The sequence below is a fragment of the Juglans microcarpa x Juglans regia genome, chromosome 4S, assembly GCF_004785595.1.
Source record: "Juglans microcarpa x Juglans regia isolate MS1-56 chromosome 4S, Jm3101_v1.0, whole genome shotgun sequence".
In the NCBI taxonomy this organism is placed as follows: Eukaryota; Viridiplantae; Streptophyta; class Magnoliopsida; order Fagales; family Juglandaceae; genus Juglans; species Juglans microcarpa x Juglans regia.
Window position 1 is genome coordinate 3079381 of NC_054601.1, and position 17334 is coordinate 3096714.

Here is a 17334-nt window from a genome sequence, read left to right on the forward strand (position 1 = left end):
AGTTTTCAAGCAACCAAGGGGCTAGACCCGCTTTCGGTCGCGAGAGGGATGAGATGGCCTTAAGGCGAATCTCCCCCTTTAGGGCCCCACAGGGAGGTAAGTTACCGGGTAGTTTGGGACTGGACCCGCTCCCGCCTGTTGACGCTCACGAGGAAGGTAAATGTCTGGTAGCCGAGGGCTGGCCCTCTCTCCACCGGGAGAAGGATAAGATAGTCTTAGGCGTAACTCATCAATTTGGTGCCTCACGGGGAGGTAAGTAGTCGTCGATGGAGATTTCATTGATGGAAATACGTTGATTAAGATTACGTTGATGAAGAATACGTTGACGGGGATTACGTTGTTGGAGTAACGAGTCGAGGTAGGCGGGACGTATTTTATTCCTAAAAACCCACATTTTTATTAATAGAATATACACCATTGACATGAAAATGAAAATTACAAGTCATAAATTTTTCTAGCAATGAAACTTCCCGCAGGTGCTCACCATTCTAGGGGTGTGGACCATATGCACCCTGCCATCCCTTGGCTTCAATTCCTGCAAGTAGCACTCCTGCGCTAGGACCTGTTCTCCTCAAGTTTTTCCCTCTCCCTAAGAGGTCAGTAACTTCATCTGCAAGTGGTAGGTCGACGTCACCGCCCTTAGATTGTTGAGGGAAGGCATGCCGATTATGGAGTTGTAAGACGAAGTGACCTTTACCACCAAGAAATCGACCACATCAGGAGCCGTACAAGGGGCGCTTCGCCCCAAGACAAATAATGTGATGGTCCTAATCGGCTGGGCCATTTCTCCAGAGAAACCCTTGAGTGGCATGGGATTTTTTTGGAGTCGAGCGATATCTATCCCCATCCGAGTAAAAGCTTCTCAGAAGAGGATGTCTGAGGAGCTGCCATTGTCAACAAAGATCCTACTAGTGGTGAATTTGGCGATCATCATAATCACCACTAGGGCGTCGTTATGTGGATAGAGGATCCCCTCCTCATCGTATTCTCGATAGGAGATGATAGGTGTCGATTCGCTTATCTTGTACTTGGTGGGGCGGTATTCTGCTTAATACACTTCTCGATATCTCATTTGCCTAGCGCTTCCGACTAGATGAGGTCGCGTCCCCTCCGGTGAATCCTCCTGCGATAGTCCTAATTTCCCCCACCGGTGGTCCTTCTTGATGTGGTGCACGAGGCAATTATGCAGGGGTCCCTGCACAGCTACCATTTGCCTCGGGCTCTATTCCTCCTTAGCCTTCCGACCCTCTCCGCACTTCTTTCTCGTCATCTCCTCCTTGACTTCTGCTTTGGCCTAGCATTACAGCCTCGGCCTCGCAGCCTACTCACTTTCCTCTTTCAAGAAAATACAATCGTCCGTGTTATGAGCGTTAGACTAATGGTAGGTACAATAGTGGCGACTGGTGCTCTTGTGGTTATCTTCTTGGGTGGGTTGATGGTCAATTTTTTGGATGGTGAGTGCCGGCCGGTCAAATCGAAACCCTAGGCCTCTTGCAGGGGCTTTTTCTTTCCTGTTGTCACTCGGTCTTTTCTTCGGCTTCTCACGATTTCCTTTGGTCAGTGTCTTTCCCTTCTTTCTACAATTTCCAATTCTTTCCTCATTGGCTCAGTTAAGGCCCGAAGTGTGTCCTCGTGTCAATAAAGTTGTCGGCTTGATCCATGAACTCTTGCAGCCTGGTGGGAGTTCTCCTTGCTAATTATGCCATGAACTGGGATCGGGGCCGTACTCCTCCTAAAAGTGCTATCAAGGTTATATTCTTGTCTTGGTCGTCTGTAGTCATTCGTTCTTTGTTGAACTGTGATAGGTATGTCTTCAGACTTTCGTCTTCCTCCTGCTTGATGGTAAGGAGGTACGCCATGGGGCGTCTTCTTCTCCTGCACGCCATAAACTGTGTGAGGAATAGGCAGGCCAGCTCCCCAAAGCTGTCTATGGACCCGGGTGCTAAGGACCCAAACCATACTCTCGCCGGCCCCTTCAAGGTTAGCAGGAAAGCTCTACAGGCCACTTCTCCTGGGAAGTTGTGCAGGGTCATGTGAGCTCTAAAGGTTTCCAAGTGTTCAAAGGGGTCTCTAGCCCTATCAAACATGTAAATGAGGGGAACTCGGAACCTTAGTGGTAAGGGCACAACCATCATCTCCTCATTATAGGAGTAGACCCGTGCTGGTGAGCAGTTGGTTTAATGATGATGATGTATGATGATGATGTGTTCATCTTCCTCGTGATTTATTCGTATTTTCCTTTGAGGTTACGCAACTCGTCCTGCATGTTTTTTCTTTTTTTCTCCACGCCACTTACCCCTCACGCATTTCTAGACTCTACGTGCTCACTGTTGCTTGGTCCTGCCTCATTCTCTGGTCCGTGGGGTAACCCTTAGTTGAGTGTCTCATTCTCTTTTTGGAGGGACTTCACTTCAGTAGTTAGCTTCCCTACCAGTTGCTCCATCGCGGTGAGCCTTACTTCCATGTTTGTTGACTTTGCTTCTTCTTGTCCCAGAGTTTTCTGAGAACGGGTTGTGGCAGGCATACGAAGGACACGTGAAGTCTATAGAGATCCCATAGACCGCGCCACTGTTAACGTCGTATTTCGTAAAGCTTTGGGTTGGGTTCCAGCAACTCGAGTCTTTAGTCTTTCACATGCACAATTGAGAAAACACGGAGTGTGGGGGGTGAGGTTGGGAAGTCTCCGATGCTAAAGTTAGTATAGCTCCTTAGTAGTTTGTGCATGAGCTTAAAGGAATCAATGAAAGTTCTCCGTACTTGGGGGTTGGCTTTTATACTAGATTTCTGAGTGGGGACAGCTCACACATGGCTTCTGGGAGTCTACACTTCAATTGTTCGCCTAGTCAAAATCCTTTAATGCAGCGTAACTTTTGGGTCGACATCATTAATGTGGCATAGAGTCCGGAGAGTGGCGCCATTAATGCGGTGTGGCTCCCTGACTCACTTTATCCTGCTGATGTTCCCTATTAAGCTCCTCCATGCCTGTTGTCAGAAGATCAAGGTTTCTCCATATTTTCAGCCTACCTGCCTATGCAAGTTCCCGAGGGTAAGGTGTCATCGGGGTGGTGTCAGGGCGGCGAGTCTCATCTGCCCTACTGTCTTCTTTCCCCATGCGTGGGTTGCTTCGTGGGTAGGTCTTGCTCACGGGCCAAGTACTCTACAGAGGCCCACTAGCTCCATTTATAGGAGGGTTGTTGGGCTTGGTTGGGCTTGACCGAGCTCTCTGACTTACTTTCTCAGTGTTCCCTCATAGGCTTGTTATACGGTCCGATGGGAGGAAAAACCCCCTTACACATCCCTTAATATATCCATCAAACCCTTAATTAAGATCTTCCAGATTACCGTTCACATTTTTCCTAAATCCCATTCATGTCCCTATAAATAATAATCATTCTTAAGAAAATTTTTATTTGAATGTCCATTTATTGATACAACAAATACACCACTAATATAGAAGCTTACCACATCATTTAGAATAAAAACTTATTATTGTTCTTACTTTTTCTTTCAATAATTATAATGGATTCATCAATAAGTGATTGATGGATCATGCTTAGTATTGTATATTGCTAACCATTGAATGCAAATTAACCAAACCGAATGTTTTCAGTGGCGGGTGTCAATCGTTGGAATAAACTGTTAAATCCCTAAGGGTTGGCACAAGTGGTAAGACTTTGATTTTGGTAGTATACTCCCTACAAGTCTAAGGTTCAAATTCTAAATAATTTCTAGATGCGCTACTGGATCGAGAGAATTTCTATTTGAATTTCTCGAGGTATACTTGCAGAAAACTCTTTACTAATAGCCTATGCACCCTCAAAATTAGCCGGGACTTTGTTCCTAAACATCCAGTGCCAATTAAAAATAAAAAATGGGCTGAAATTTTGGTTTCTATTTTGCAAATTTGGACCCTTTGGTTTATTTGGATTTTTTGGATCTCCTGTGACAACAATTTTAGGCCTATTGCCTCCTTATTTTTCAGAAAACTTTCATCATTTTTCAGCAACTGGAGATTTCAAAACGGAAGCAGCTGAACTAAGAGCACGACATTACCTGGATAGCCCAACCTAATCTTCGCACTATGCCCTCCAGCGTTCTAACACCAGCTTCTGAGAAGAGAAGCCCTTGTGCAGCAAACAAGGTAAGAAATGTGCTATCAGCAAAGGATTCTTTCTTAGGCAGGAATCAAAAGCATCCTTACTTATCTTCCCATCATTATCAGAATCAAATAAATTGAACATCCCATGGACCTGCAAGTAACCCGCACGACCAAGTTTACATATGACAACTGGATATTTTATGTTGACAGTGGAAGCATATTTCTCTTCAATATAATTAATAGACATGATGCCATTCCCACAAAAGAAAACAAAAGAAGAGGATAATAGCATGGATAGATCAGTGACTCACCTCATCAGCATTCAAGTCTAGGATTCCACGACCAAGGAAATCTCCCAACTGATCCAAACAGCAATTAGAAATCGAATGCAATTCAGACTTCAATAAAGTATTGAGTATGGAGGGCAAAATAAGAGAGGAAAAGAAAAGGAAGGAAAGAGCAATACTTCATGTTCCAGTATGTAATCATTTCCCCCAGTCGTGCGTTGAGTAAAGGATAATTCACAAGCTTGCCTGAATAATGGCTGCTTCATGACATGTGCTGATCCAAATAAGAACTACAAAGATGGGAAAATAGAATAATATATAGTTAATAACACAACGATAATCATAAGTTTTCTATATTAGCCTAGAAAGAGCAAATGAATTAGGGTTGATCAGCAACCCACTAGAAAAATCCACCAAACTTGGGCAAGCAGGTGGTTTTGGAGACTACCCGTCCAAATTTTTTACTCTCTCTCTCTCTCTCTCTCTCTCTCTCTCTCTCTCTCCCCTTCCCCCCCCCCCCCCCCCCCACAATTCTAAGAGACTTTCCGCCCCACCCCGCCAATCCCCTCCCCATGCCAACACTCATTGCTCCTTCCTTAAAGATAATGCTAGCAACCACCACCAGTAGCGATGGCAAATTATTCTCGTTCTATTTTTCTTTGGCTTCGTTGATTGTATTGGTGGCACAACCACTGGAGGCAACATAAGTGAACAATTTTGGGTCTAGTGAAATTGGCCGCAATGGCTAAAAGATTTCGATACCATTCAAGATTGCATCCTGTTAAGAAGTCCTTCAATTTTGCAGTTCTGCTCCAAGTGCAATGGAGGATTCACTTGGTTTCTGTAAGGGAATTGTTCATTTCATTTTGTTGCAATTTCTCGACAGCCAAATGAGACATTAGGTGGTTTCATTAGTTTAAATGGATGGGCCTCATTAAAAAAGCACCCACAGGAAGTTGGTTTTGGTTGTTATCAATCCCCTTAGGCTGGTGGATGTTTGCTGAATCAACCCCAGTGGGGGTCAGTTGATTTTGGCATCGGCATTGGGCTGAAATCCTTCTAAAAAGAAATAGTGCTCCCATTTTGGTCTCTGGGAATTATTATATTGCCCTACTAGCACAAAAAAGTAACTTAAGCAATTATCTAGCCCTGAAATCAGAATGATCTATGTGTTGTGTACATAGCTCTAGTTACATTATTTTTTATTGGTACTGGGTGTCCAAGAATAGTGTCCCGACTAATCCCAGGGGTGCACAAGACATAGCTTTGGTTACATAGGACTTCAAACAATAAATAAGTAAAAGCAAACATCATGCAGAGAGAGAGAGAGAGAGACAGTTAAAGATAGAGTTGGCGGAGAATACCTGCTTGAATGTGATGTAAGTTTTGTAAAAGGAAGGGTCATTGGCAAAATGATTGTTTTAAGTTTAAAACTTGGTTGGAGAAGAAAAAGAAGAACTCGGCAGGTACCTCATTGGCCTTTGTTTGTTTTGAGTCTTCTTTAGTGGATGTGCCTTTAAATTCTTAGTGGATAAACTCATGTGCAAGTTTTCATTTTGTGAATTCCTTGCAAGGGTTCATAAGCAAACGGAGGCCAAGTGAGAATGAAGTGAGTTTGTGCGTTGGGAATGGAGTTCAAGTGAAGGTCGAGTTTATAGGAGTAGTAAAGTTATCTTTGGAGTCTGGTTTTTCTCTTGTTTTGGAGAATACAGTTTTTGTACCGTCAATGAGACAGAATTTGATTTCTATATCAGAACTTGATGAATCTGGTTTTTCTTTTAAATTTGGTAATGGAAAAGTAGAATTGTTTTATAATTCTCGTTTGGTTGGAAATGGTTTTTTATGTGATGGTTTATATAGAATGTCTTTGGCTTCTTTTGGTGAAGTCTCTTGTGTTACCAATGTAGCGAAGAAAAGGTCCTTAATCCGTGAATCATCTTCTATGTTGTGGCACAAGAGGTTAGGACACATTTCAAAGGAAAGAATGGAGAGATTGGTAAAAGTTGAGATACTTCTCTCTCTAGATTTTTCAGATTTTAACATATGTGTGGACTGTATAAGAGGAAAGCTGACTAAATCCACAAGAAAGGGTTCTACTAGGAGCGACGGTATTTTAGACTCAATACATACCAATGTTAGTGGACCTTTACCTTCTACCATATGTGAAAATAAGTACTTCATAACTTTTATTGATGATTTCTCACGCTATGGATATGTTTACCTGATTAATGATAAATCCCTAGCTCTTGAGAAATTTAAGATATTCAAAATGGAAGTAGAAAATCAATGTGGAAAAAGTATTAAAGTTGTAAGATCTGATCGTGGTGGTGAGTATTATGAGAAGTATGATGAGTCTGGTCAAAACATGGGCGATTTTGCAAAATTTTTACAAGGATGTGGAATAGTGCCTCAATAAACCATGGCAGGAACACCCGAGCATAATGGTGTTTCTGAAAGACGAAATCGGACTCTAAAGGACATGGTTAGGAGTATGATGAGCATAACAAATTTGCCAGAGTATCTATGGGTGAAGCTTTGAAAACTGTTATGTACGTTTTAAACAGAGTTCCCAGTAAAGCTGTTTCAAAAACTCCTTTTGAATTGTGGACAGACAGTAAGCCAAGTTTGACTCATTTAAGAGTTTGGGATGTCCAGCTGAGGTTAGGATTTATAATCCTCTTGAAAAGAAACTAGACCCAAAATCTACCCCTGGTTATTTTATTGGGTACCCAGATAGATCAAAAGGATATAAGTTCTATTCTCTTAATTGTGGCACCAGAATTGTTGAATCCATTACTGCAAAATTTTTGGATAATGATGTTGGTGTCAATGGGAGTTCTGTATTAAAGGAATTTTTTGTTGAACCTAATCAAGTTGTTGTTCTAGTTCCAGTTGTACAGGAAAGAGTAGTTTCTCTGCCAATTGAAATTGTTAGTGAAGAACCTGGACAATAAGAAGAAATTCTAATAGTGGTTGAGTCAGTTTCTGAGCCACAAGTCAGAAGATCTCAAAGAGAAAGAAGGTCTGCATTGCCTAATGATTACATTGTCTATTTGTTAGAGAGTGATTTTAATATTGAGCATATAGTTGATCCTGCTATTTTTAAGCAAGCCTTGACATGTCCTGAGTCAGATAAGTGGTTAAGTGCTATGGAAGATGAAATGAATTCTATGGAAAAGAATAGAGTCTGGGAACTTGTTGAACTTCCTCCAGATGCTAAGGCCATAGACAATAAATGGATTTTCAAAAGTAAATTAGACTCAAAAGGGAATGTTGAAAGAAAGGAGGCGAGATTAGTTGCAAAAAGATTCACTCAGCGGGAAGGCATTGATTATAATGAAACCTTTTCACCAGTTTTGTCTAATGATTCTTTTAGAATTATCATGGCACTCGTAGCACACTATGATTTGAAGTTTCATCAGATGGATGTAAAGACAACATTTTTTAATGGAGATCTTTATGAAGAGGTTTATATGAGACAACCTGAAGGTTTTGTTGTGAAAGAAAAAGAAAACTTGGTATGTAAGTTAAATAAATCCTTATATGGCCTGGAGCAAGCATCTCGACAGTGGTATTTGAAGTTTGATGAGATTGTAACTTCACTTGGTTTTGGTGAAAATGCAGTTAACCAGTGTATATATCGCAAGACTAGTGGGAGAAACTTTATTTTTCTTATTCTGTATGTAGATGACATTTTCTTGCCAGCAGTGACTTGGGATTACTTCATGAAATAAAGAAAATGTTATCTGCTAATTTTGAGATGAAAGATCTAGGAGAAGCTTCTTTTGTGCTTGGCATTGAAATATGTAGTGATAGAGCTCGTGGTTTGTTGGGACTTTCTCAGAAAGCTTATATACGACATGTACTATAAAGGTTTGAAATACAAAATTGTACACCTGGTGATGTACCCATCACAAAAGGAGATAAGTTTAACAAAACTCAATATCCTAGGAATGAGCTCGAAAGGGAATTTGTAAAGAACATACCATATGCTAGTGTTGTGGGGAGTTTGATGTATGCTCAAGTTTGCACTAGACCAGATATTACCTACGCAGTTAGTGTTCTTAGTTGGTTTCAGTCGAATCCAGGGCAAGAGCATTGGAAAGCAGCTAAGAAAGTTATGAGATACTTGAAGAAAACTGAAGGTTACATGCTCACTTTCCAGCGTTCAAATCACCTTGAGGTGGTAGGCTACTCAGATTCTGATTTTGCTAGATGTCAAGATGATTTGAAATCAACCTCAGGTTATATTTTTATGCTAGCTGGGGGTGCTATTTCTTGAAAGAGTGTTAAGCAAACTCTGGTGGCATCTTCTACTATGCAAGCTGAATTTGTGGCGTGTTATGGAGCTACTATCCAAGCTGTTTGGTTAAAGAACTTTATTTTTAAACTGAAAGTTGTTGATTCCATCTCAAGGCCAATTACTATTTATTATGATAATAGTGCAGTGGTGTTCTTTTCAAAGAATAATAAAAGTTCTAGTGCATCCAAGCACATTGACATCAAGTATTTGGTGGTCAGAGATAGAGTTAAGGAAGGGCAGACAAAGATAGAGTATATAAATATAGAGGCAATGATTGCAAATCCTTTGACTAAGGGACTCGCTCCTAAAGTTTTTAAAACACATGTTACTAATATGGGTATTGTGGAAACTTTTTTGATGTTTTTGGTTAGTGGGAGTTACTTATGTAAAAAGAACTACGTTTTGGCTTGATCCATTTACAGGGTACGTAGGCAACCCATTTGTTTTAGGGTGCAGCCCCTTTCAAATAAAAAAAATAAATCTCCCCTATTCATAAACTATGTTTTTGAGCATGCATTTAGCTTATGTATTTTATTATGATATTATTATGATCTCGAGATATATGGATAAAAGACATAAAATGAATTTCTTTTAGAGACATGTGGCTTCATTTTGAAGCATTATGAGGACTGATATGAATTAACACAGCTTTTGATCATATTGGTGCTAAGTGGTGTAACGACTTCCATGTTCAATGTTGATATTCTTGTTAGACCGGATCGTGTTTCCTAAGGTGCTATCATTTGAGCTATATATTTGTATGGCCACCTATGTAGTCTAACCCTGGAGTCATTTTTCAAATAAGTTTTATTTTATAGCAATCAATGTTTGTCCAAGTGGGAGAATGTTAGAATAATTTTAAATATGGGCTTCATTTGATTGCACGTTTTATAAAACGGGTTAAACATATATATATATATATATATATATATATATATAGAGCTCACAATGGTATTTTGGTTTTAACCCACTAAGTTGTTTATTGCACCTTAGTAATATAGGATTATATCCTATCTAAATTATGGTAAAATTACGTATGTAGGCCTGAAAACTTAAGGGTTTTTATTCTGGAATTTTTCTAGACCCATTGGAATATGAGTCCTTAATGGGAGGACTCCATAAGTTTTCTATTTATAAGAGGCTAGGTCCCCTCTCCTCTCCATACGTCCATTAGCTTGCCCCATTGATAGCTGATAATTTGTGAGGAGCAAGGAGGAGAAGATCGGTCTATTTGCATTCTCCAATCATGACTTCTGCAAGTACATTCTCTACATTCCAAACTCTATTTCGTTCATTGAGTTCTGTTTTCTAGCATGTTTTTCGTGTTTTTACATGTGATTGTTCCATTTTTCTCCACATCAATGAATGCAAATATCTATAGATCAAAGTTGATTTTCAGAATAGAAGAAAGATGAAAAAAGTAATTAAAAAAAAAAGAAAAAAAATTATTAAGATAAGAAAAGTTTCGTCGAAAATGGTTCTTCTAGCTGACCCCAATCACTTGTGATCAATACTACTTGTGTTGAGTTGTACATGAATCCATTAAAAAAATCAGTGCTGTTCAAATAGACAATTTACTGTTCAGTAAGTCCAACATGATCTTTGTTATTCTTTTACCATTTACAATGGAACAGGTAATACAATTGAATATACACAGCATTAATATTTGTTAGCTTTCCCCCAAGGTAAAATACCTCATCATCCTTGCCAGAAACTGACATCTGCTCCACTATTAGTTTCGTTCAGACCTATTTCTACCTTACCATGAAACATAAGGGTTCATGCTAAAGAAGGAATATTCCAACAATACCGAGTACAGTAACTTCAAATTGTGTATACAAGATATAAGGGTGTAAGGAGAACCCAATGTAATATTCACCAATAGGAAAACATTTCCAACAAAAATTTATGCTTTGAACTTCTTTCATTCCGGAGCTCCAATTAAAGGAAAGCAAAATGATCATGGAAAGGCATTGATCTAGATCTAAACATTTTCATGTTACAGAAATGAGAGTTTGGGCAACTAACCTCTTCAGAAAGAGCACAAGCCTTTAGTCTTAGAACACTTTAAGAAGTCATAAAATCTAACACAGCCAGTACTACAAAAGGATTATATAGTGAGAATCTATTGGGTTATCTGAACACATAAAACTAAACGATGATCTTGCATTTGAAATGTCTTGATGGCACGAATACGAAATAGATCAAAGCATGCATTTCTGAGTCATGCGATTTTGTGACAGTTAACATGAACTACATTGTTGGTTTATTATTAGGTTAAATGCATATTATAGAATTACTACATAATCTCCTGCAGTGAGCAATGCAGACGTAACTTGGGAACCACTCTATCTAGGAAGAAAATTTAAAACAACCCCACCCCACAAAAAAAGGAAACCGGGGGAGGAAGAAAAAAAGAGGGAGGGGGGGACCCAACAAAGCATCAGGATTCAGGAAATGAAAAGGCTTTTAAAAGGACAATTAAAAAAAATCACAAGCAATATGCTTTGCTAAACAAACAACTGTATTGTTATTTCCAGAATAAGTCGTATAGCATATTTGATATTCTAACAAAAGGCTGGCCTTCGGTGAGCTCTTACATTGGCAGAAACTAGAAGTAGATAATTATGAGGTAATTGTTTAAGATACTTAATTCACATTATCTAATAAAAGACTGATAAGCAGGTCTGTGTCAGGAAGAAAACGATCAAAGAAAGCACTGTTTTAAGTAAACTCACTCCTCCATATGAATAGTTCTATAAGGTAACGGATGATCAGAGCCATATGCACTATTGGCCCCACTTTTTTTTAAGAAGAGCCGGTAGCCACACATATAGCAGCTCCGTCCCAAGTTTATTAATAAACCCTCACTTGTGGCGGATGAATATCATGGTAACATCATTACACTTGGGGGTTTACAAGCTATAACGCTATAAACTAATCCAAAACCAAGTGTCAAGACAAGCCAAAAAATCATAATAAAACCAGCCAAATAAAAAAAAAAAAAAAAAAAACAAATTCTAACAAGCCTAAACAAATAACCATCAAGACTCAAAAAAAAAAAAAAAAAAAAAAAAACAAATTCTAACAAGCCTAAACAAATAACCATCAAGACTCAAAAAAAAAAAAAAAAAACAACTAAACAAGCCTGGATAAAGAATTAAACTAATTTAGATGTGTAAAAAGAAACCTAACCTATTTTCTTCTCAAATAAGACAAGCCGCCCTTATCAAGTCTAATAAAACCTCTAGCCTCCCTTGAAAGGTCCAACGCAGAAGAATAGATAACATTATTCCCTCTAGCACCCGACTTAGCTAGCACATCAGCAATCGCATTGCACTCCCGATAGATGTGTCTACAAGTGAAGCCAACCTGACTAAGATAACTCATAATTTCTTCCCAAAAGTCTTCTAGATATCATAAACCACACCTTTGCTTTCCAATCCAATCAATAATCAATTTTGAATCCATCTCAATCTCAATAGCATCAAAACCCATACGCCTGGCATGCCTTGTAATCCCATCACCTCCGCATGATTATTAGAACTAGAACTAATAGACGTCGAAAAGCCTACACATAACTCGCCATTATGATCACGTATTACACCTCCAACTTCTAAAGCACCCGAGTTACCCAAAGAGTAGCCATCAACATTAAGTTTAAACCAACTAGTCTTCGGTTTCTCCCACCTAACAATCCTATCACCCCTCATATGAGTGCTCGGGATAGGAAGATGCAAAGATTGCAGTAACTCTTCATCCCTTTTGCTAAGATTTTTTTTTATCTTTAAATTTTAAAGCTACCCATGATAACCAATATTTAATAGAAAACCATACCGTATCAATAGATTCAATGGTACCCTCTATCCGAGCCTTACAACGCCTCCACCACAAACGCCATGTAATAATAATAGGAAGGAGACAAAAAATCTAGCCTTGGCAAGATGAGCGTTTGGCCCTACGAAACCAACACGCCATCCACTCATTCCAAGTTCTACCCATCAAATTTGACATACCTAATTGAATACAAGCCTGACTCCATATTTGTGAGGCAAACTCACCCACAGCCAGGACATGATCCTGATCTTCATAGCCACCCAAAGCACAATAATCACACTTTGAGACCAAAGTAATACCCACTCTTCGCAGTCTATCATCCACAGGAAGGCAGCCATGCAAAGCTTTCCACATTAAAACCGACATTTTTTGGGGAATAAAAGGATGCCAAGCCCAATTCATCCACAAGATCATAGGTGAACGAATACGAAGGCAATCCTAGGCACTTTTGGTTGAAAAATTACCATCCGCCTTAGGAACCCAAATAAGAACATCTTCCCCATTTTTTAAATTGCCCAATTTTTCAAGCAACATATCCGTTTTTTCCAAACCCACCAGTCTTTGAAAAATATCAATATTCCATCCATCACCAGACTTACACTCCGCCAGAGTTATAGAAGGAAAATTAGTAATCTGCTACTGATCACATAAAGGACCCTCTCCAACCCAATGTTCCCTCCAAAAAGATAGATTGCCATTTTTCACCTGTCACACAGAATTTGAGTGCACAAAAGGATGACTCTTCAAAATCATGCGCCAAAATCGAGTTCCTTTATGGGGATCAACTAAAGAAATATGTTTTGAACCCACATATTTAGCTAAGAATAATTGAGACCATAGAGATTTACCTTGGAGAAGATTCCAAGCAAGCTTCATATGTAGGGAACTTTGAACTTCATGGAGATTTCGAAGACCCACACCCCCTTTCAAAACCAGTTTACACGTCACATCCCACAAACACCATTTCCTCTTTGGCTTTCCTTCCCGAACACCCCAAAAGAAAGTACTCATGAGTCTCTTAATCTTATCTAGCATCGTATTTGGCGTAGGCAAAATAGATAAACAGTGAATCGAAATACTTGGCAACACATGTTTCAGCAATAGGAGACAAGCACCATTTGAAAGCAATTTTGCTTTCCAACCCTCTAATCTGCTTTGGATTTTATAAACTAAATCATCAAAGTGGCCCGTCAACAATCACCCCGAAATAATAAGAACCCCGAGGTAAGTGAAAGGTAAATTACCTTCAACAAAGCTTGTTAGTCGCAGTAGCACACGACGCCTTGCTAACATAATTTTATTGGAGAAAATCACTGAAGATTTAGCCTTGTTCACAATCTGACCCGACCAAGCTTCATAATTCTGCAAAATCTTCATAATCACTCTCATAAAAGCTTTTCCCCCATTAGAAAATATAACAATATCATCCGCATATAATAAGTGAGATACCACAGGGGAATTCCTTGGATGAAAGAAATGTTGAATTTTCCCCATTGCAACATGAGATTTTATCAGCAGTGAAAGGATCTCTTCCACAATAATAAATAAGTATGGAGAGAGAGGATCACCTTGTTGTAGCTCACGACCACCCTTGAAGAAACCCTTTGGAATGCTATTGAGAACAATAGAGATCCACGGAGTAGAGATACACTGACTTATTAGATCATAGATTGAAGTAGAAAACCCAAAGGAAGCCAGTACATGAAGAAGAAAGCCCCAATCAATACTATCATACGCCTTTGTCATATGAATTTTAAGCACAACATTCCCCCCACGAGTTGATTTATTAAGCCCATCAATCAACTCTTGAGTCAGGCTAATATTCTCATAAATGTTGCGCCCTAGAATAAAGGCACCCTGTTCGGGAGAAATAATATGAGCAAGCAAGGGTGAGAGACGATTTACAAGGATTTTTTAACATACCTTATAAATAATTGATCAAAGACTAATTGGCCAGAATTTGTCAAAGCTCCCCGGATTCTCAACTTTTGGAATAAGCACCAAATAGGAAGCAATGTAAAACCGAGGTAGAACACCCCCTCTAAAAAACTCAGCCACAGCATCCGTCACATCATTGCTGACAAAGTGCCAGCAGCTTCGAAAGAACCCCGAGTTGAAGCCATCCTGCCCCGAACAGCTATCCTCAGGGATAGAACAAAGCGCATCATAGACCTCTTGCTGCAACGGAATACGACACAATCCATGATTTTCCTCATCGGTAATAACAGGATCAACCAAACCAGCTAAGGCTGGGAGAATTGTGCGCGGACGAGCTTCCAAGAAATTGGCAAAATAATCGATTGCACCCACATGGATCGCTCGGGAGAAGTAAGCAGAGTCTCATCCCTAAGCCTCATCTTCTTAATTAAAAACCTATTCTTCCTACTCACAGCGCAAAAAAACCCAGCATGCGCCTCACCTTTTTGCAATCACGTCTCCTTCGCATGTTGGGCTAGGCGTGTCTCTTCCCGATCCATCCAAACCGTTAACTCCAATTGTGAAGCCAATAAATCCGACTCCAAGTCTAGCGAAAAAAATTCTTGCAAACTATTTTCTAACCCCTGGACTCGTGCTTCTAGTTCAGCAATATGAGCTTGTGTCTTCCCAAACACCTGCTTATTCCAGACCTTCAGGGAAACTTTTAAATGTTTGAGCTTGCTAGCCAATCTGAGAAGAGCCAAGCCATTGGCCTCCTCCATCCAAACCCGAGAAACAAGATCCATAAAGCTTTCATGTGAAATCCACATTTGTTGAAATTTAAAGGAAGGGAAACCGTAAGGCTAACGGGGGAGAGCCCAAGTGTTATGAAGAAGCCATGGAAGATGAACATAAGGCAAAGTGGGTTGATGCCATGCAAGATGAGATGCAGTCATTGCATGACAATCACACTTTTGAATTGGTAGAGTTGCCCAAATGCAAAATAGTTTTGAAGAACAAGTGGGTTTATAAATTGAAGCAAGATGAACACACTTCCTGACCCCGATACAAAACTAGACTTGTTGTTAAGGGATTTAGTCAACGAAAAGGTATCGACTTTGATGAGATCTTCTCTCTAGTTGTGAAGATGTCTTCCATCCATGTGGTTCTTGGTTTAGCAGCTAGCCTAGACTTAGAAATTGAACAGATGGATGTGAAAATCGACTTCCTACATGGTGATTTAGTGGAAGAGATTTATATGGAGCAACCAGAGGGTTTTAGGGTGAAAGGCAAATAAGATTGTGTGTGTCGACTAAAGAAAAGTTTATATTGTCTAAAGCAGGCGCCCAGACAATGGTATAAGAAATTTGAGTCAGTTATGGAAGAGCAAGGCTACAAGAAGACCACATCTGACCATTGTGTATTTGTGCAGAAATTTTGTAAAGATGACTTTATAATATTACTGCTTTATGTTGATGACATGTTGATTGTTGGCAAGAATTCTTCAAGAATTGAAAATCTGAAGAAGTAGTTAAATCAGTCCTTCGCTATGAAGGACTTGGGGCCAGCAAGGCAAATTCTTGGTAATTGAATTTATCAAGATAGAGAAGAGAAGAAGTTGTGTATGTCATAGGAGCAATATATTGAAAAAGTACTCGACAGATTCAATATGAATAAAGCTAAGACAGTTAGCTCTCCTTTTGCTACTCATTTTAAGTTGAGCACGAAGCAAAGTCCTTCCACAAATAGAGAGAAAGAAGATATGGAAAGAGTCTCATATGCCTCAGCAGTGGGTAGTTTAATGTATGCAATGGTATGCACGAGGCCAGATATAGCTCATGCAGTTGGAGTAGTCAGTCGTTTTCTCTCAAATCTAGGGAAAGAGCATTGGAATACAGTTAAGTGGATTTTGAGATACCTCAGATGTACTTCCAAGGTATGTTTGTGCTTTGGAAATGGTAAACCTATACTTGAAGGGTTTACAGATGCAGATATGGCTAGTGACATTGATTCTAGAAAGTCCACTTCAGGGTACTTGATTACTTATTCAGGGTGAGCTGTGTCATGGCAATCCAAACTACAGAAATGTGTTGTTTTGTCTACCACATAAGCTGCGTATATTGCCATAACTGAAACAAGCAAAGAGTTGATATGGATGAAGAAGTTCTTAGAAGAACTGGGTCAGAAACAAGAGAAGTATACTCTCTATTGTGACAGTCAAAGTTCCATCCATCTCAATAAGAACTCAACCTTTCATTCAAGATCCAAGCATATTGATGTGAGATATCACTGGATTCGTAATGCATTGGATATGAAGTTATTACAGATTGAAAAAATCCATACTGATGAGAATGGGTCAGATATGATGACAAAACCACTACCTATGCAAAAACTCGAAGTATGCAGAGCAAAAACAGGTATGGTGAGTCCCCCCACATAGTCGGGAAGGGGGAGATTTGTTGTGTGGGTTCCCTCCTATATGGAGAATAGCCCATGTGGATCCATTAAGCCCACATGGAGAGAGGGTTTAGGCCCAGTTTAATTAGGTTTACTAAAACCTAAGTGATGCTGCTATTAGCAGAAGAGTGTGTGTGAAAAAAAAAATCGTGTGAGAGAAAAAGAAGACAGAGGCTGTCAAAAACAGAACAGGCCATACAGTTTCTATCAAACTTTCCGATCAGCATCTGAAATTTTGTAGAGACGTTGAGAACTCAAGGCTCTCCAATATGAACGGTGGAGATCGGATTTAGAGCAATCTTTCTGGTGTTTGTAGCCGTAAACAGTACCACATCTTCTTTGGTAAAATCTCTTCTATCACACTGTTTGGTTGCCAAGAAAGTGTTTTCTTGAGATTATTGTTGATTGTATGCCTCTAGTGTTATCTAGAGAGA

The 17334-nt window shown here is 39.6% G+C and overlaps 2 protein-coding genes across 2 annotated transcripts; both read right to left on the bottom strand.

Annotated features, from left to right (window-relative positions):
* Positions 1–4077: 4077 nt before the first annotated feature.
* On the bottom strand, positions 4078–10751 carry LOC121263199 (lysophospholipid acyltransferase LPEAT2-like). The gene is made up of 6 exons (XM_041166033.1): positions 10718–10751; positions 10029–10064; positions 5751–5765; positions 4566–4676; positions 4411–4458; positions 4078–4250 (listed from the first exon to the last, which is right to left on the bottom strand). Exons 4-6 carry the CDS (start codon positions 4650–4652, stop codon positions 4080–4082), a joined length of 306 nt encoding a protein of 101 aa, XP_041021967.1. The 5' UTR covers positions 4653–4676; positions 5751–5765; positions 10029–10064; positions 10718–10751; the 3' UTR covers positions 4078–4079.
* Positions 10752–14464: 3713 nt separating this feature from the next.
* Positions 14465–15273, bottom strand: LOC121262712. Its single transcript, XM_041165302.1, has 2 exons — positions 15075–15273; positions 14465–14799 (listed from the first exon to the last, which is right to left on the bottom strand). Exons 1-2 carry the CDS (start codon positions 15271–15273, stop codon positions 14465–14467), a joined length of 534 nt encoding a protein of 177 aa, XP_041021236.1.
* Between the last annotated feature and the right edge of the window lie 2061 nt (positions 15274–17334).

Excerpts from the sequence above, each read along its gene's own strand:
- LOC121263199 (XM_041166033.1), bottom strand. The coding sequence starts at position 4,652 with ATGAAGCAGCCATTATTCAGGCAAGCTTGTGAATTATCCTTTACTCAA. Across the intron at positions 4,459-4,565 it reads ATTACATACTGGAACATGAA|TTGGGAGATTTCCTTGGTCG; the intron begins GTATTGCTCTTT and ends TGTTTGGATCAG. Across the intron at positions 4,251-4,410 it reads TAGACTTGAATGCTGATGAG|GTCCATGGGATGTTCAATTT; the intron begins GTGAGTCACTGA and ends GGTTACTTGCAG.
- LOC121262712 (XM_041165302.1), bottom strand. The coding sequence starts at position 15,273 with ATGTGGATTTCACATGAAAGCTTTATGGATCTTGTTTCTCGGGTTTGG. Across the intron at positions 14,800-15,074 it reads AGTCCAGGGGTTAGAAAATA|CTCGTCCGCGCACAATTCTC; the intron begins GTTTGCAAGAAT and ends ATTTCTTGGAAG.